The 20675-nt window shown below is 43.9% G+C and overlaps 1 protein-coding gene across 5 annotated transcripts in view; it reads left to right on the top strand.

The window, feature by feature from the left end:
* doc2b (double C2-like domains, beta) overlaps positions 1–20675 on the top strand; it is a 60912-nt gene that overhangs the window by 24863 nt on the left and 15374 nt on the right. For 3 of the 5 annotated variants that reach the window (XM_028983053.1, XM_028983055.1, XM_028983052.1), the window contains 2 exons: positions 6561–6749; positions 12837–12916. In XM_028983053.1, coding sequence (XP_028838886.1) covers positions 6561–6749; positions 12837–12916 — 269 coding nt within the window. Of the gene's footprint in view, positions 1–6166; positions 6750–12836; positions 12917–20675 lie in introns of those variants that run through there. The other 2 variants (XM_028983057.1, XM_028983056.1) reach the window with 2 other exon arrangements.

Genomic DNA, 20675 nt, shown 5'->3' with positions numbered 1-20675 from the left:
GCGGTGGGAATACACAGAGACCATGCTTTCATTTACAGTGAGTAGTGAACAACCAACCAAACCTAAAGTGCCATATACAACACCTACACAACAATCCACAGGAGGACAACACACCATGAAAGTAGAGACTATACAAATACACAACAAAGCCACAACTAACACAACCAAAAATCCTTTTTTTTTCTTCATAAACAAAATTAACCCAAATAAGCACGTGATAAGGTATCTGCCAATACATTGTCCAGTCCTCTCTTGTAGCGGATCTCTAAGGCAAACCCCTGCAAGTACAAGTGCAAGTACCATCGAAGTATCGTCGGTTCGTGTTCCTCATCCTGGAGAGAAACACCAGAGGGTTATGATCTGTGAGCACGACAACAGGAATAATAATGGACCCGATGTGAACCTCAAAATATCTAAGTGCCAATAGTAGTGCTAGGGCCTCCTTCTCAATAGTGCTATAGTTTAGCTGATGCTTTAGAATTTTTCGCGAGAAGTAGCAGATGGGGTGATCAATTCCGTCAGTATCCTCCTGCAATAGTACTGCACCAGCTCCAGTGGCACTTGCAGCTGCCTCAAGTTCTGAAAATCTGGAACCATCAATACGGGTTCGCTACATAACAATGCAATGATTGTTGGAAAGCATGTTGACAGTCCTCAGACCATATAAACTCACTGCCTTTCTTAGGTTAGTAAGCAGCAAAGTAACATCTGCAAAGTTACAACAAAACCCTTGATAATAACCAACCATCCCCAAAAATCTATGCAACTGCCTTCGAGTGGTAGGCACAGGAAAGTCCGAGATAGCTAAAAGTGGACGAACTTTCCCCTGACCCACCTGTTTTCCCAGATGGGTAACTGTGGCTTTACCGAATTCACATTTCGCTAAATTCAGGGTAAGACGCGCAGACTCTAATCGCGTAAATACAGTACGCAGTGTCTCTACATGTTCAGGCCAAGTTATGGAGAATACTGAGAAGGCGTGACAGACACACAGGCCATCGGTACAACATTATTAATCAGCCATTCCTTCGACACATATGCTTTAAACATATTTGCATGACATACCCGGGTCTGGCTCAGGAGTCGCTAAGGTGTCGAATCAATGGTCTCAGTGTCGCTAAGGTTTGAATCAATGACATAAGGACCAGTATATTTTGCTTGAAGTGCAGAGTCAACGGTAGGTAATAAAACTTAAGTCTCCCTGCTAAAAAGATAGTGGTATGGATTTGTGATAATAACGCTTTTTCATTTTACTCTGAGCTGAGGACAGTGTGCTATGGGCAGCATCCCACGCACTGTGCAAACGTTCTTGAAAAGAACTAACATAATCCAATATATTGTTTGATTGAGGTTGTCCTGACTCCCAATGCTCACATAACACCTTTAGCGGTCCCTGAATCGAGTGTCCAAAAATAAGATCAGCAGGACTAAAACCGAGTGATTCTTGAGTGGTCTCACGAATAGCAAACAGCAACAACAGAAGAGCTTCATCCCACTCTTGCTCTGTTTCTACACAATACACCGAAACATGGACTTAAGTGTTTGGTGAAAGCGCTCCAAAGCTGCTTGACTCTCTGGATGATAGGCACTCGAAGTTACGTGCTTAATGGAGAGCTCTGAGAGGACCTGCTCAAACAATCGTGACATGAAATTAGAACCTTTGTCTGATTGTACCACCTTAGGTAAGCCAAACGTAGAAAAGAATTGAATCAGTGCTTTAATGATCGGTTTCATTGTCAACGAACAAAGAGGAATAACCTCAGGGTAATGAGTAGCAGCACACATGATTGTCAATAAAAACTTATTTGCAGCCTTTGTCTTTGGCAAAGGACTTACACATATGACACGCTCAAATGGTTCTCCAAACACTGGGATAGGCTGAAGGGGAGCTGGTGAAATGACCTGATTTGGCTTCCCTGCCAACTGGCAGGCATGGCATGCACGACAATGTTTAACCACATCCGATTTGAGGCCAGGCCAGAAGAAATAACATAAGATGTTTGTCGCTTTTGTGGCACGAAAGTTTGTCTCGGCACTGCTCGGTGGTTCTTTGGTATCCATGATGAAGAAGATAATCCCAGATTTTCCGAAATATATCGTAGTTTTTATGAGTTTTGTCCAGCTGTTCTTGTATGACCTCATCTGCCCAAATTTCCAACAAACATTCCACCTCTGCCGTAGACCAAAGCGACTCTTTCCCCACCATGTTGGTTTCGCAAAAACATGAGACATCACGCATACTGTTTCGTGCTTCAGCACGGTTAGCGCTCACACTTAATGCGAACCACGCCCGAGTCCAACTGAATCGTGCTCTGGCACACCTCTTCCAACCGGGCGAGGGTCGGTTAAACGAACCGGGCACGGCTCGGAGCACTCACACTAGTCAAACAAACCGCGCTTTGGTGGTCAAACGCCTACTGTGAGTACACCCTTACAGTCATTACTTTCTCCCCGATCCCCCACAGATGGATCTTCAGGAGGCTTTGACACCGCCATTAGGGACATAGAGCTTTCAGACCTTTGATCTGGAGACAAGAAAGAGACAGACAGATCCACCATATCATGAAATTTTCATGACTGAGCTCTCGTAACCGCACAAGCAGGAAATGTATTCTGAGTGGTACTAGTATTATTCACTGGGTACTAAGCTAACCAGAGGATTTGTAATCACTTCAGGAGAGGGAAAAATCTGTCCGCCAGCCAAATTTAATTGTCACATGTTCTTTTGCAGATTTTCCCAAAGAAAAAAAATCTATCAAAAATGAAAGGACTAAACTCCTTATTTACGGATTCGTTCACCTGGGTCACATGCACTGTAATAACAAGATCCATACATTAACCAGCCACTTTAGTGTAAAGGCAACACGTTCAAAGTGATTAAAATACTTCTCAACTTCCCCTTCATTAAATGGTGGCACCATACGAATATTTACATTTACATTTACAGCATTTATCAGACGCCCTTATCCAGAGCGACTTACAATCAGTAGTTACAGGGACAGTCTCCCTGGAGCAATTTAGGGTTAAGTGTCTTGCTCAGGGACACAATGGTAGTAAGTGGGATTCGAACCTGGGTCTTCTGGTTCATAGGCGAGTGTGTAACCCACTAGGCTACTACCACCCTATATTACGAATATTACGGCCAACATCAAAATGATTACCAGACTGTTGTGTTTTCCGGCGAAGCACTCCGCAATGGTTGCCCGCATCCTGGCGAACCTCCTGGAGAACTGAATCCGGAAACGGCGAGTGGTACCGCAGGTCATGGGTCGACCCCAGTACGGACAGCTAGTTCCAGCTCCAGCTTTCTTAGCATGAAGTTGCATTCCTCCCAATCACGCTCACACTGAAACTCGCGAACACACTCATTTTCAAGAGAGTACTGCTCTAACTTTTTTAAATACAGCTCAAATACATTTCCAATTTCCTCAGCTGAATTTCCTTCTCCATTTCCTTTCCCTTAAATGCGCGAATGTCCCACTCTGAGCGTAATTTCGCAGCTTTGAATTGGAGTACACGTTCCTGTAAGGAGTCCTCATGGATTTTAAGCTCTGTGTCACTCATGGCCGAGGCAGAAGTGGGCCATTACACCAGATCATTCGACAATGCAGCGAGAACATGTTTTTCCACTAGACCCGTTTTCACCATACGAAACAAGGTCTTTTAATTTTCTATCATCGCTGGACAACACAATGGAGAAAAAGACAGCTATCTGAAGCAACTGTTCCTTTGTACAGCTTGACAATTAATTCTCTGAAGGACTCTGAAGAAACTCCTCCAGCACAGACATTGTATCTTCCATACTGGAGTACAGCTCTCAACTCACTCACCTAGTTATATAAATACAAAGCACAAGCTTCACTCTACTGCACACCCCCGATTGTCGGAATGGCTCTCACCCAAAACTTCCAGTCACCTACTAACCTAACCAAACTTCTAACTCTCCTAGTCTTCAAAGCTTACCAATGGCAGGCGACTTTAAACGCGCAACGTCAGCCCTGTGTACTTCAGACTGAAGTAGCAGCCTGACCGAGTACCTACCCCCGGAGTCACATTGAAAATAAGAAAGGAAAAATAACAAAAGACAAAATAGACCATCAGCCAAAAAATGCCGACGATCCCGGACGGGCCCCCACTTGTCAGGAAACATGACAACAAACAAGGGTAATGTGTGCGGTGGGAATACACAGATACCATGCTTTCATTTACAGTGAGTAGTGAACAACCAACCAAACCTAAAGTGCTATATACAACACCTACACAACAATCCACAGGAGGACAACACACCATGAAAGGAGAGACTATACAAATACACAACAAAGCCACAACTAACCACTAACCACACTAATCACTCTAACACACAACAAAGGCTCTAACTCTACAACAATCCAAAACTCCAAACTCCTCCGGCTCCACAACAATGAGCCCCGAATGGTCCTTAAATGCTCCCTGGGCCTGTGCGTTGATTGGCTGGCAGTTAATGAAGGAATTGGTGGGTGGAACCATAATCCAAATCTGCACAACCCACAACATAGCACCCCAAACCATTCTACACGCCAAAGGACGTAACACTTGTCCACTTTCCCTTCGCCAAGTAATTTATATCAATCTCCCTTTTCCCTCCCAGGAACCTGCCATGCATGTTGTGCGTTCCGTGATTCAAAGTTGATTAATGCACTGTGACACCAATTTGTGTAGTATGGCTGCAAATAGGACCATTTATAGTCTTCTGGTTACTAGATGCAGTCATGGGTCCAGAGCAGCTAGTTCATGCACCTTTTTCATATAATTTTATTTACATATTATGACTGAATGCAGTAATTACATAAAAATTTACTGGGTTTTGGTTTTTCTATGCTGGGTTATTCACATTTCCTTTCAGACTTGAACAGAAAATTCATTTCCTGATCCACTGCAGAGATTAGATTTCTGAACAGCAGCCTTAAAGTCTGAATGTTATTAAAGGAACTTGCCATGTTGTTTTTTGTATGAAAAAGGTGTGTGTATTTTATCTCCACATACCAGTCAGTATTGGTACCAATTTATTTTCTTAGATATGTGCATGACAAAAGTACTCCTTAAAGAACCATGCAGATGACTGGATAATATACCTCCTGATAATATAGCTGTATATTCATTAGCTGCATGCCTGATCACAGATTAATTGAAGGTTTCATTTTACACTTGCTCTTATTTCATTTTTACAGCATGCACTAAAATATATGGCATTACAAAACACTGCCATTTTGCCTTCTTTTTTCACAGGTTATGTAGTGTTAGTTGTGTCAAGATCAGGTCCGGAAGGGGATCCTCCGGGTCCATGGTTTCATGTTCTTCCTGTGTTCCCTTGGTCCTAGTTCCTCACCATGTCAAGTTGTTAAAAGTTTAGAATGAACAGACTCAGTATTCTGCGCCTCATCTTTGGTCATTGATGCGCTTATAAGGTTTGAACAGAGTAGGTGATAAAATGATTACCATTTAGGATATTGTTATCCATTACAATACTCGTTACTGGTGAAAGTAATCATATTGTGGTAATGCAACTTGCCAACCCAGAACAATGCTAATAATTATAATTATATTAATAATAATAAATATTCCTGTGCTCAGTAAATGCATTCTGTAATGCAAGATGATAATTGTTTATCAGAAATTTGGAATACAGCATCTTTTTCCAGATCCACAGTAGTTGACAGCCATCATGTAGATCTGGAAGACAGTAGGAATGGCAGAACACTGTAGTTTTAATGTACTTTTTTCATATTTAAAATCCTGTGATATTTAAAATGCAAGTGATTACACTGATCTTGAAAAATAAATCATGATCTGCAGCAACTTCTCAGCTGCTGATGCCTTAAAAGGCAGTTCACTGATGTACAAAGCGTCCTAATGAATTCTTATGCTTAGTTTGGACTGAGTTGATGTCAGATGACCGCTCTGGAAGCCTCCACTGTTTCCACCCTCCCCCCAGATTCTCCTATGGACAGATGGAATGGGCTAAGAGTATTATTAGGCTTAGCACCAGCACTTCCTGTTTACTGCTTGGTTGCTAAAGAGTGACATCATCTGATCCCTCCTCCTTTCCTCCCTAATCCCCTCCTTCCTTCGCTCCATCCCTCTTTCTCCCTCTCGCTCGATCACCCCCTCACATCCACGCATCCTGCCAACAGCTCAGTCATAGAGTGGCAGCAGTGTGAAGGAGCAGGCTGCAGCCTCTCTCCATTCACAGCATACACACACACACACACACACACACACATGTTCTCAGGGGCTCTGCTGCCTTTCTTCAGGGATAGGTCAGCGTGGACAAATAGAACAGAAGGGATCCTGGGATTCTCTTTCTTTTCACTTTTTCTTTTGAATTTTGAACTGCTCAGCCCACCTGGGTTTTGGGTGGTCTGTCACCAAAAGGGCTGCATGCATGACACAACGCAAAGGCGAGAAGATCACCATCAGCATCCAGGAGCACATGGCCATTGATGTGTGTCCTGGTCCCATACAGCCCATCAAACAGATCTCTGATTACTTCCCCCGCTACCCGCGGGGTCTTCCCCCTGCAGCTCCCCCGGCCATCAGCCGGACCGGATCCCTCTCCGCCGCCTCCGCCACCAGCCAGCAGTCCGAGGCCCCTGCGGGGGATCCAGTTCGGGACGAGGATGACCTGGACCGAGCATTTGGAGCAGCAGCATCACTCGCCTGCAAAAAGGAAGAGGAGCCAGACGTGGAGGGCTACGACTCTGACGACTCCAGTGAGTATAGACCACGCCATTTTCCAGACCATAACTCTGCAAAGACAACTGTTGCTGTGCAGCCTGCTGCTCCCCCACCAGACGCTCAGGATTTTTTCCAGTTGAAAGGCCAGACGCGTGCTGCTGTCTGCTCCTCTGCATATCTGGGGATTGGTGAAAACACTGCTCATTCTGTCAGCGAATTGATTCTGGTGTTTGGCTCTGGTGGATTTGTAGGCAATTCCGATGTTTTGAATGGAGAGCTGTTGTCCCTCAACCAGCATCCAGTCCCTGAGCCAAGGTGTGACTTCAGATTACTGTGCAGCTACGAGGCTAACTGAGCACCTGCACCTTTATTTCTGTCCCTGCTTTTTAAGCCCCTGCTTGTTCTCATCACTGGTTTCTATGCCCACACTATTCATTATTGTTAGGGAGAAGACATGATGATGTCATTTGCCCACCTTGCTTAGATGGATGTGGAAGGTGGTCTAAAGTGTGGGAACTGGATTCGCTGTTACACAAGTGCCTTTAATAATCCCTCCCATCAGCCTCAGGCACAGGCTGATCTGTCTTGGACAGATGTTGACCTCTGACCTGTTTTGAGAGCACAGTGCTTTGCATGCAGGAGATAATCACATCCACCCAGATTTCTGACAGAGCAGATGAACACTCCCCTCCTCAACCCAGCACAGTAAGCTACAGTTCCACAATGTTCTGCGGCTGGGACACTTTGTATGAGCTCAAAGGAGCTCTTAGTGCATCCGCAGCACGGTTCTAGAAGCAACAGATGGGTTTGGTCTAGACATTGTACCTCTTTGTTTCACAGTTCAAATGTAGCCAGAGACAAAGCATCCTTTTGTCTACATAGAAAGATAACTTTGCTGAGCTCGCTGTGCTTTTGTGTGGCTAATTTTCTTCATGATAATTACTTGCCTATTCACCTTAAAATAATGAACAGTAAAGAGCCAGTATTGTAAAAACAGGCCCGTCTTCTGCATTATCATCTCAGCTAGTGGGGCCAGTTCTCCAAGAACCACGCTGAGTGTGCAAATGCTGTCTCAGTTGGGTATTTAGTCACTGATATCATGCACTGTGATGTAGTGAGTGTGTGAATATAGGTGAATTGCACAAAGGAGCTGTCTGTATTGCTCTATAACACCTGAAAATGCTGAATTACATAAAGGGAATCATGATGTTATATTGTAGCATTATATAGGATTTTCAGCATTCGTACAGATAACATTTGGAATATAAAGTGTTTTAAAGAATTAAAGCTCGACCCCGAAAACAACAATGAACGAGTGTTTCTGGATGTTTTTCATTTAGAATTTATATTGCTTAATTTTACTGCTTAATTTATACTGCTTAATTTTAATTTATACTTCTTACCTGACCAAATAATAATAATTGTCTGAAGTGGCTGTTTTGTTGAATAATGAATTATTGGATCATGAAATATGATTAAATGTTTGTAAAAGAGTTTGATACCTTCACATGACTTGGTTTCATATTATTACCAGTCATTTTATAGTCATCAGAGCACTCAGTGTGATACACGTCAAACCTCCAAGCTCGTGCTGTGAGGATTTGCCCCTCCTTCTGTAATCTCACACAGATCCCACTGACATTAACGCAGAATGGCCACCTTAGTGTAGCATATTCAGATTAGTTTTATATCAGCCTGGATCTTAATTAATGCTGAAAAGATCAGCGGTCTGCACCACATGGACCAGTCAGATCTGATAGTATCATCGGGTCCATTTCCTGGGGATTGCTATGCTCTTCTCTTTATAACTTTTGAGTGAATCCTCCAATCAGGGAACAGCATTGTGGAGGTGGTTTTTGAAGCAACGTCTCACCTGTTGGTAACCCACAATGAGGAAATTCACATTGCTGTTTTTTCCCTGGCAAAATGTGGCCATTCTGTTTCATTTCAGGCTGGAGTCCCAGAGGCAGGACATACTGCACAATCCTATTAAGTGTCTATTTGCAAGCTGTTGTCAGATCATGTCAGTAATGGACTGTGTGCTGGTCCTAAATCAAGCCTCACTGCCCTCATCTGTTTATGTGTAGGGGTTTCATGCTGATTTTCACTGGAACCACAATTGCATCTAATGGTTCCATCAGCTATTGGTGGCTGTCACCAGCAGCATCCTGCCTGCTTTTCTTCTGTTCTCATGGTGCCTGGTATGGAAACGTTTCGTTCAGTGAATCACCAGGGGTGGTATGTTCTCTAGCATTCAAGTGACATAACTTATACAAGTCCCTTAACAGCCATTAACCCTGATCGAAGGACATTTGGCTTTCAGGTTCTGACACCAAAAATGTGAGCTACAAATCAGGTTCAGAAGGATTATAATTAATCACTACAAATGAATAAAGTGACAATTTAATGTGGGCTGCTTCTCTTGACTCTCCTGGGGGAGTTGGAAAATGGTGTATATTGTACCCAAAATTGTGCAGCTTGGAAAATTGATCGCAGCTCATTCTATTAAACCAGCTACTCCTCCAGCCATTCCCAGCAGATTAACTATACTAACATGCTATCATAAATTCAATCTGTGATCAAATATTCATTGATTTATCTCTAATCATGCATTGGGACCTGAATCCAAACGTAAAGCATTTTCCACCTCAGCAGATACCTGGGGTGACAAAAACATTAAAGAAACAAATCATACATCACTTCTTTCTTTTTCTTTTTTTAATTAAGCAGTATTTTACTGAAAATATGGCTCTTTAGAAGGATAAAAAATTAAAATAAAACAAGGAGTATTATTATCTTGAGTTGTCATGGACTGACATTGCAGGGTGCTCTGGATCCGTGTCCGGACCGGAGATTACAGTGTTTCCACCTGCTGTTATCTGAATAAATTGATGTCTTTGTTGGGTCATTGTGTTATGTGTCTTGTCCAGTCTTCCCATTTTGTTTCAGTGTTTGTAATAAATACCCCTTTAAGTGTCCTCTATGTCCACACTGGCACATGAAACCGTGACATGAGTAAACACAATTATTGTTTCAAAATACTAAACCAGAGCACCTTACAGGGACCACATTGCTCCTTCATATCAATAAGATATTAATTAAAATGACTTGGTGTTAGTAGTCAATAAAGACAAGTACAAGTACAACTTTATGAACAGAGGTTATGAAGAAAAGTAGCTTCTATCAGTTCATTTCAGAAAGACAATCATTACCATGTCCACAGGAATACTGTATAGATCTTCTCTACTCAAATGCAAGATTTCCATATGAAATCTCACATTGCATGAATCAATCTTTACACATTCACTGCATATTCTCCATACAACCGCATGCACCAAACTTTTTTTAAAATCTTACTCTTGTTTCTACTTTATGCACTTTGTACCTCGTATAACCTTGCTTCAATCCACCATTGGAAAAATATTAATATCTGTAATATCCACTCTGATTTAAGATTTTGTGGAGGAGTATAAATAATATTTTTGCAGTTACTGAGTGTGTTGCACCCGTGTGAATGGCCATCATTTTTCAGCATTGACCACCACTGCCTGCTGGGAGTCTGCTCTTAATGAGAGGGCTAAAGGCCCGGTCCAATGCTCAAGCTTAAGATCTTAAGCTTGAACACTGACCTTAGAGGCCCAATTAAGAGAGGACAGAATTAAGTGTGTATATACAGTATCTCACAAACGTGAGTACACTTCTCACATTTTTTGGAATATTATATTATATCTTTTCTTTGGACAGTACTGACAGTATATGACACTGTGATGCAATGTGAAGTAGTATGGGGTATGTCTGGAGACATGCTTGTCCTGTCCAGCACCTTCACTGCTCTGCTTCAGTATGTCACAGTAAATGTTGACAGCTCCAAACCATGACACTTCCACCACCCTGCTGGACTGTAGGCTAGACACACTTGCCTTTCTTCTCGCCACACATGCTTGACACCATCTGAACCAAATAAGTTTATCCTGTAACCACAGGACATGGTTCCAGTACCCATGTCCATAGTCTGCTTGTCTTCAGCAAACTGCAGGTTTTCTAGTGCATCATCTTCCCTTTCTGGGATGACAGCCATGCATTTACATTTATGGCATTTATCAGACGCCCTTATCCAGAGTGCATTACAATCAGTAGTTCCAGGAACAGTTCCCCTGGAGACACTTGTAATAATCGTAAGTGGGGTTTGGACATGGGTCTTCTGGTTCATAGGTGAGTCTGTTACCCACTATGCAACTACCACTTGTCACTGGTGATACACAGCAGCACAGTACACGGTGCACACAGTGAAATTTGTCCTCTGTATTTAACCATCACCCTGAGTGAACAGTGGGCACCATGGCAGGCGCCCGGGGAGCAGTGTGTGGGGACGGTGCTTTGCTCGAACCGGCAACCTTCTGATTACGGGGCCGCTTCCTTAACCGCTAGGCAACCACTGCCCCCACTGCTCAGCATCCCAAGAATGATATAAATAAATATTTACAAAGATATGCTTTTTTGTATTACATAACAGTGGTATATATTAGTGAATGTGACACGTCACCTTGTAGTATCACAATCTGATATATGATGTCTGAACAGATCATTCATACATTTGACATCCACCACCATCCAGATCATTTGAGGTATCTTTGTTTATGTTGACAGGGAGGGATGAGTGGGAATCACATTATGACAGTGATGCTGTGTGTGTGTGTGTGTGTGTGTGTGTGTGTGTGTGTGTGTGTGTGTGTGTGCGTGTGTGTGAGGGAGAGCCTCATTTACGTACAGAGATGTGAGGAGGACCATTCATGTAAATTCCTGTGTTAATTAAGTATTTATGTGCTTAATTAAAGCACACAATAGATGCTGAGCGAGCCAGGGCTCTTCTGTGTTGAAAGGATGCTGCTGCCTTCGTCACTGCTAAGCACTTCTGTCCTCTTGATTTTTACAAGAGGAGGGAGAAGAACTTCCATTTGTTGCCTTCTGTCTTTAGTTAGAATCACACAGCAATTAACAAAAAGCAGCTGCTGATCCACAGCCAGCCCAGATACATTTCCATTTACAGCGTTTACCAGACGTCCTTATCCAGAGTGACTTACAGTCAGTAGTTACAGGGACAGTCCCCCCCTGGAGACACTCAGGGTTAAGTGTCTTGCTCAGGGACACGATGGTAGTAAGTGAGATTTGAACCTGGGTCTTCTGGTTCATAGGCGAGTGTGTTACCCTAGAGAAGCAGTCCTCTGAATAATGAAATGTGAAATAATGCTCTTTCACTTGCCAGTAACATAACTCTAATGGCAGCCACTTTAAACGCTTGCTTCTGTCCAGGCATGACCTCTGTAAAATAAAACTAAGGTCAGGTTGCTGCAGCATGTTGTATAACCTGTGGACCCACCTCCAGACGAAACAACACTCCGTTTGAATGCAATCCATTACACCCCAAATAAAACGTCGTTTCTAAATCATTTCAGGGACTCGGTTCCACTCCAACATTCTGTAATGGACCAATGGCTGGGCAACAAGGCAGATGAAAGGGAATGGAATCTCATAAATGCATTAGAGATTGAAGTCACGGCTGGAGTGCACTCTGGGTAATCGCAAACAAACCCGTTTAAACCTGTTAAAGCTGTTAAGGAAGCGTCCCCTTTATCAGAAGGTTGCTGGTTCGAATCCCGATCCGCCAAGGTGCCACTGACCAAAGTAACGTCCCCACACACTGCTCCCCGGGCTCCTGTCATGGCTGCCCACTGCTCACCAAGGGTGATGGGTTAAAAGCAGAGGACACATTTGGTTGTGTGCACCATGTGCTGTGCTGCAGTGTTTCACAATGACAATCACTTCACTTTCACTTTCAATTCAGTTAATCCCTCAGATGTCTTCACGCTGTGGCATAACAGTGAAAAAGTGAACCCCTCCATCCAGCCAGCAGGAAACCAATCACAGGCCAGCATATGAGCTTGCGTTTCAGCCCTGATCAGAATAAGATGAGAATTGATATGAGGTCGAATGATATTTTTAAGTAAACGCCGTGGGCATGATTACGGAGAAAAACAGAATTCTCGCAGAGCTTTTGGGATTAACAGGGATTTAAACCTCTGTGCTGGTATGAATAATGTCTTTTTCCCTCTCTCTGTACACAGCCACACTGGGCACCCTGGACTTCAGTCTGCTGTATGATCAGGAGAACAACGCTCTGCACTGCACCATTAACAAAGCCAAGGTACCGGATCATGCCTTCATCTCGTTCTTTTTTTACCAATATTGTTATTAATGTTTTTCATAAACAACAAAGTTCAGCCATGACACAACCAGTCAGATAGATCCATTGTCTCAGAAAGCATGTCCCCACTCAAACCCTGCCAGCCAACCCAGAGAACACAAGCACATACTGACAAATAATAACACACACCCATTATAAACCATGAAGCATGCTATATATATATATATATTCCATGGGCATCCAGTCCATTATGAGATTGTGCTAAGATTTTTTAGTTGGAGCCATTTCCTTAATCCATAATAATGAAATGTCCAGTGGTTCCCAGTCCAGCAGTTAGTGTTACACAACCGTGGTCTGGAGGCAATTCCTCCTGACTGCAGGCTGCCGCTAGCATCTGCTTCTGTCTGCTCTGATCCCACTCTGCTCCCCACAGCACCATGCATTACAGATCAGCAGCCAAGCGAGATCTTGTTTTTCTCAGATTTCCCCTCAAGATCTGTGGGACACGAGTGTCCACAGGGGTGTAATCGTTCATCATCACAGCTGCTGCCATTTCATATGATGTCTGAAGATTCCCCATCATCAGTGTCACCATGCCTTGGTTCCGATCACAGTGCTCGCTCCGGTTATTTTGCTGTGTTTGTATTTGTGAGTGATGATTAGCTCCTGAACAGATTGCAGTCAGACAGCCTACTGTCCAAACAGTGGAGAGAGAGACGGGAGGATGAATATTAATATTACTAATATTCTCATCACTGTAAACAGACGCTGGACGACAACTGAAGGTGTCCTCATGACTCATTGGGTCCACACTTTAGTCCAATCGGACTGAATCCAGCCTGATGCGAGTCAGTGTTAGCACGTCATCAGTAGTGATGGGTGTGGTTTGGATTTTATTTATTTTATTCTTACCGTCACTGCTGATCAATTTAGTTCCTTGACTAATTGTTTTGAGAGAAAAACTGTCACCACACATGAAGGGGAAGACCCAGACGCAGATTATTCCACATATTCGAAAATCAACTTAACATCACACACTGAAACAAATCCAGGGCTCAGCTTTGGGACTAGGGGTGTTGAAATGAATCGTAAAAACACTCATAGTCCCTGCGCTGAGCTCCGCGGCGCATTTGGTCTGAAAGCGGCTTTAGATTTTCTCTAAAAGAGCAGTCTGTGTTCAGTCCGCCCCACCAGGGCGTGCCCTTATGCTGCCCCAACACCGAACAACAAACAGTCTCCCCATTGGCTGAACACACTGCACCAACACGTTACAATACTGTCACGTGACGGTGTTCTCATGACTGGGAAAACGCAGAAGCGGGTGAGCAACTATGCCAAAATCAGAAGATTCTAATGACTGATCTGTTTCCAAATCATATAAAACTGAAGTGAGAGGAGTGTTTTGCATGAGTGTGCGTGAATATATGTGATCATGCAGAGAAAAGATATCTATATATAAGTCGGCGTTCTTCACTCCTCGCCACTCGGTCATTGTTCATGCTGTTTGTTCAACCAGCAAAAGGACTCGGCCCATTCTCATCACCCAGATCCTTGTTTACCTTCCTCTGTTGTATTCCTGCTCTTCCCGTGTTGTCTTTGTGTTACCCAGCACAGCGAGCGTGGGTGTGCAGTGTAAACTGATTCATACTTGTAGATTAAACTGCTGGAGACTCACCTGAATTCTTTGTTTTGTCCTCTTTCTTCTCTGTCTCATCCTCCTTGTGACATAATGGGCAACCCAATATTAACTCCATGGAGTTTGCTGCCTTGTGTGACCAGGTCTCCCATCAAACCTCCATCATTGAACATCTGTTGTAGGAGGTTACACATCAGCAGCAGAATTTGCATGAAAAGGCTGTCAGGTGGCAGGCGCAGATCACCCTTCTCCCCTCGCTCCTGACCAGGTGAGCCACAGAATGGGTGGAGTAGAACAGTTCGGCCTCCATAGCTGAACTCAAAGACACCTTAATCCGGATGGCATGGAGGATGTCTCCTCCCAGCTCTACCACCTGTGCCAGGCTTCCTCATCGGTCAGTCATTTTACAGGCAAGTTCAAGACCCTGGCTGCCAAGATGCCTATGGATCCCCCAGTTCAAAAGTTTGAGGAGGAGGAGGCACTAGAATGATACCATCAGGCCATCCACCTCATTGGCCATTGGAGGTTTTTTTTGTATACAAGAAGGGGTCAAAATAAAACACACCACTTCCCTTCACGAACAGCTTACTTCACCAAGTTGGATCTCCTCTGACATCTCTGGCCACCCCAGCCAACAGCGGACACAATCCTTCATCCGTCAAGCATTCGGGTCCTACGTTGATAGCTGTGATGTGTGCACCTCCACCGCTCAACTGCATCACCGGTCAGACCCCTGTACCCTGTACCCTCATTGTCCCTGGACCCTCCTTGCCCTACACTTTGACCAAAGTTCACAACACCATCCTGATCATAGTGGAACGCTTTTTCAAAAGCTTACCACTTGGTTGCCCTGCCCGGTCTTCCATCTTCTCCCATGACTTCCAACATCGTTTGGCAACACGTTGTCCATTTATATAGGTTCCCCAATACATTTTCTCTGATCGGGGGACCTATGTTTGTCTCAGCTGTTTGGAGGGCGTTTTGCCATCATATTGGATCCACCTGCAGCCTCTCCTCTGGATACCACGCACAGACCAATGGCCAGGCTGAGAGGGCCAACCAACACCTGGGATGATTCCAGCCATCAATGCACTTTAGCCTGTTACCTCCCGTGGGTGGAGCTTACCAACCACACTTCCCTGTGGAGCCCCATGCCTCTGCTCACTATGGTCAGTTGGTGAGTTTGCTGGGGTCACCATGCACATCCTGCTTGTTTTGCTGTGGGACACTGTGTTCTGGGCTGCTGATTGTCCTCCCTTCGTTTTGTTACAGCCCTGGGAAAAGTGTCCCCACTGTATCAATGTTGGCAAAGCTCAGATTTTTCCTCTTCTGTACATTTTCAGCAGCCTCTTGGCTGCTGTCACATGGTGGACTTGGATGGTTCGTCTCCATAACATACAAGATCATCTGTCTCATTTCTGTCCTCAGTTCTTCCATCATTTGCTCAGGACTGAATGTATTATTTTCTTTCTTCTCTTTGGTTTTCTCTCATTCACGGCTGCCCGTTAATGGCAGTTACACCTGTGGGTAGGATGGTGCCCAATGATTCTCAGCCTGTGCTTCAGTGTAGAGCTCACAGACTTTAGCATTTTTCATAGCTTGTCTTCTAATTTTTTTCCTGTGTCTCCCCTTCTATCTTAGTCACCTCACTCACCCCCCCAATCAAGTCTTCATCTGTTACATTGGTGTCATCTAATAAGGGCTTTATCTGGAACTTCACAGAGTCACTTAGCAAACCAGTCTTTACTTTACTTCATTTTGCAGACGCTTTTATCCAAAGCGACTTACAGGAGGAAGACACCAACAATTATCGTTCAATTTCTATAGATTTTGAGTTTACAAAAAGTAAGAGCACTGATAAGGCCAAACTTGTCAGCAAAGAGCATGCTTGGAGATTGTTAAGTGCTAGACAAATATATATATATATATATATACACACACACACACATATATATATATATATACACACACACACACATATATATACACACACACATATATATATATATATATATATTTATTTTTGCATTATTTTGTGCAGTATGTACACATGTGCATGTGTAAGTGTTAGATTTGTCTGAAATACTTTTTGAATAAGAGGGTTTTCAACTGCTTCTTGGTGGTAGTCTCGGCTAGTCGAATGGAGGAGGGCAGGTTGTTCCACCAGCCAGGGACAGCAACGGAGAACAGAGTTGATTGGAATCGGAGACCCCGTGAAGAAGGAATTTTTAGTCTCCTTTCGTTTGCCGATCTGAGAGAGTGTGTAGGAGTGTAGCTAGGTAGTAGTGTGTTGATGTAGGAGGGCGCAGTTCCATTTACAGCCCTGTAGGCAGCATCAAGGATTTGAACTCAATGCGAGCAGCTACCGGGAGCCAGTGGAGGGAGGTAAGGAGAGGTGTAACATGGGTGTATTTTGGCTGATTCAAGATGAGACGGGCTGCCATATTTTGGAACATCTGGAGTGGTTTTATGGTGACTGCAGAGGCTCCAGCCAGGAGAGTGTTACAATAGTAGAGTTTGGAGATGACCATTACCTGGACGATGAGTTGCGTAGCCTGTTGTGAGAGAAAAAAATCTTGCAAATGTTGTAGAAAGTGAACCTGCAGGATCTGGAGATCGCAGCAACGTGATGGTTCAGACTCAGTTTGTCATCAATCCAAACTCTACGGCTTTTTGCAGATGCCGTGGGTGTTAACAGTAGCGATCCAATTTGAATTGAGAGGTTTTGCTGAGGGGAGTTGTTGCCCGGGAAATGTGCCTGTTGTGAGTGAGGAATTTAAGACGTGTGTCAGAGCTGATACTATGGTGGGCAGTATGGACTGAAGGAGGTGTGAGGGGATTGGATCCAGGGAGAAGGTGGAGGGGTGACTAGACTGGAGAAGTTTAGATACATCCAATTCAGAGAGCGGAGTGAAGGAAGACAGTGATCTGGTTTCAGAGGTAACAGCAGGATGAGGTCAGGGGTTAGGGGCTGACATTGTTTGCTAATGTCAGCCACCTTTTCTGTGAAGGTAGCAAAGTCTTCAGATGAGAGAGAAGTAGAGGGGGGAGGTTGTGGAGGATTCAGGAGGTGGTTTAAAGTAGAGAATAGTTAGCGAGAGTCTTTGCAGTTGCTTACTTTGTCCTGAAAGTATCTAGTCTTTGCTGTAGTGACAGCAGCAGAGAAGGATTTCAGGAGAGATTGATACGTACTAAGTTAAACCGAGCACTTGGATTACCTCCACTGCCTTTCAGCTGCTCTAAGATGGGTCCTGTGGCGGCGAACCTTGTCAGAGATCCACGGCAAGGGTGGAGTCGCACGTGTTGGTTTTGAGGTTAGAGGGAAGAGTCTCTCAAGGCAAGAGGTTAGTGTGGAGCAGAGGATGTCTGTGGCACAGTTAGGGTCCTGAATAGAGAGGATGTCTAGGGGGGAAAGCTCAGAGGAAACAACAGAAGACAGTCAAGTAGGGGAGAGGGTGCGGAGATTACGGCAAAATTGTGTCAAGTGTGAGGTGGGTGTGGTGCATGCCAGGGGGGATAGTCTGAAATGAATAAAAGAGTGATCGGATAGATGTAAAGAAATGACAGATGTGTTGGCTGTGGAGCAGTTGCATGTAAGTGCATGTAACAGCATTTTCCAGATTGCCTTCTCCAGAATAATTACTTTTAGGTTTCTATCAGTGGAAATGTTCTACTGCTGGTAGAGCTAACACAGCTCTGAATACCCTGAGCCAGTTGGACAGTAGAAGTACTTTTGAAAGAGTACTTTAGAAAAATGTTCTACCACTTCAACTTCAACCAGAGCAGAGAAGAATATAGATGATGTGTTCCTTGTACCTAGAGTGATAGTGGAACCAGTCATGCTGTGCTAGAGGATCAGAGGGATATTAATTCTAGTGATGGCAGCAACTGGAAGCCAGTGGAGGGAGCACAGCAATGGGATGGGTTTGGAAAACAAGTCATGCAGCTGAATTGACATGTAAAGGACAGAACATCGTCAGTGGTCACAGGTCCTGAGTGGTCCTCATGCTCAGCACAGGCAGATGAAAAGACAATGATCTCAAGGTAGGCAGAGACTCATGTTAAGCCCTTTGAATTGTATCTAAAGAGTGTTACGAAATCAAGGCGAGACAGTACAGTGAGCACCTGTATATGATAATGAAATCCCCAGTGTGGAGAAAGCACAAGGAGGTCATCGAATTACCACAATGTTATTCTGCGAGGTTATCCTCAGCCGAAGCTGTAACATTGACGGATGTTGTCACATGAGTAAAAACCATAAAAAGAGGAGACGAGAAGGCAGGGAGTCAGGACAGGAAAACAGGCAGGGAAAAGGAACGATCTTTCTTATGAAAGTAGTGGCTATTAGAGCTGGGTCAAGTAGTTTTATTTAAAGGAGTCGCGTCACCTTGTTTCTGCGGTGCTCCCAGTCACCTGAGCGGAATCAAGTGACAAAGAGCCCTTCTTGGGTAAGGAATGCAGTCAGATCTCTACTGTCCTCTTGCAGGGCAAGTTGGTACGATGCATTTGTGAGGCCAGTTGTTTGCTCCTCTAAGCTCTGAAAACAGTTCTTCTGTGTGTAGAATAGGGTAACAATCAGTCACTACAGACTTACATTTACATTTAAAGCATTTATCAGACGCCCTTATCCAGAGCGACTTACAATCAGTATTTACAGGGACAGTCTCCCTGGAGCAACTTAAGGTTAAGTGTCTTGCTCAGGGACACAATGGTAGTAAGTGGGATTTGAACCTGGGTCTTCTGGTTCACAGGCAAGTGTCCTACCCACTAGGATACTACCACACTTACGGCGTGGTACTGATTGCTGCCCTATAGAATAAGGTAGCAATCAGTCACTACAGACTTACATTTACATTTACATTTACAGCATTTATCAGACGCCCTTATCCAGAGCGACTTACAATCAGTAGTTACAGGGACAGTCCCCCCCTGGAGACACTTAGGTTTAAGTGTCTTGCTCAGGGACACAATGGTAGTAAGTGGGATTTGAACCTCGGTCTTAGGTGAGAGTGTTACCCACTACGGTACTACTACCCTACTTGTTCCATTGAGTCACCACAATAGGTGAAACGCATGTAGATGCGCCAACCCTCTCAATGATGTCGATTAGCTGAGCTGAAACAGCATCTCTTACTGAAAAAGGCAACCTCCATAGTTGTGTACAGGGAAGAAATGCGACAAAAAAAAAAAAGAGTGCGGTTTTGAGCTCTTGTCACTCATCTGTGGTGCATGTGTCTATGTACTGCTGTGGTATTTCAGTTCAGACCCACCTGAGAGACATGACAAGCTCTGTTTGTGTTTAGTGCTCAAGTGTGACATCTAATACAGTTAACGGTTAATAAAATTTGGAGGACCCGCACCTTCTGAAAAAATCCACTTTACAACATTAGATATCATACTTTACAACATTAGATATCATATATCAACTTTAAGAAAAACATTTTCATTTACTCAGCATCAATTTTCCACAACTGCTGGAGATTGTGGATGCAATTTTTTTAAATGGAAGTGGAAGTTCTTGGGAGCATGTGCTTAGATGTGCATCAAAATGGATTTTAAATCTTAAAATGCAGTGTGTGTCACTAGTTTTCTATTTTATTTGAAAACCACAATTTTGACCTGCACTTCCCCCACCTGCTGTCTGACACAGTACAATCATTTTCTGAAAGTGACAGAGGCATTGAAAGCAGAGCAGATTATCTGAGTGACAGTAGAAATTTGACTTGACTAATCTAAGGTAAGTGACAGGTTGAATTATTAAAAAGAAACAAGGCACATACACTTTACCCCTGTAATAACAAATAACACATTATTATTGAAGGACCCTGCGAAGCTCCAGTACCAGCCCGCTTTTAATGGAGCCACTGGTCCCCATGGTGACCTTCTTTTCGTCAGGCTGCAGCTCTTAATGAGCGCCTTTCTCATCTTTTTCCTGACAGGGTTTTCTGCTGCCTGTGGCCCATGAATAGAAGGTCATGTTATCATGATCTCACTGATGGGCTGAGACCAGAGCGATTCAGCCAAATTCACCGCTCCTTGCTGTGAAATTAAAACAATAGATCAGCAGCAGTCTGTCTGTCTGGTTCTGTGTGTTTACACCGCACTGTGCTGGTAATATAAAGC

The sequence above is a fragment of the Denticeps clupeoides genome, chromosome 6 (assembly GCF_900700375.1).
Source record: "Denticeps clupeoides chromosome 6, fDenClu1.1, whole genome shotgun sequence".
Taxonomy (NCBI): Eukaryota; Metazoa; Chordata; class Actinopteri; order Clupeiformes; family Denticipitidae; genus Denticeps; species Denticeps clupeoides.
Note: the sequence above shows the minus strand (reverse complement) of the source record. Positions and strands in the feature narration are given on the sequence as shown.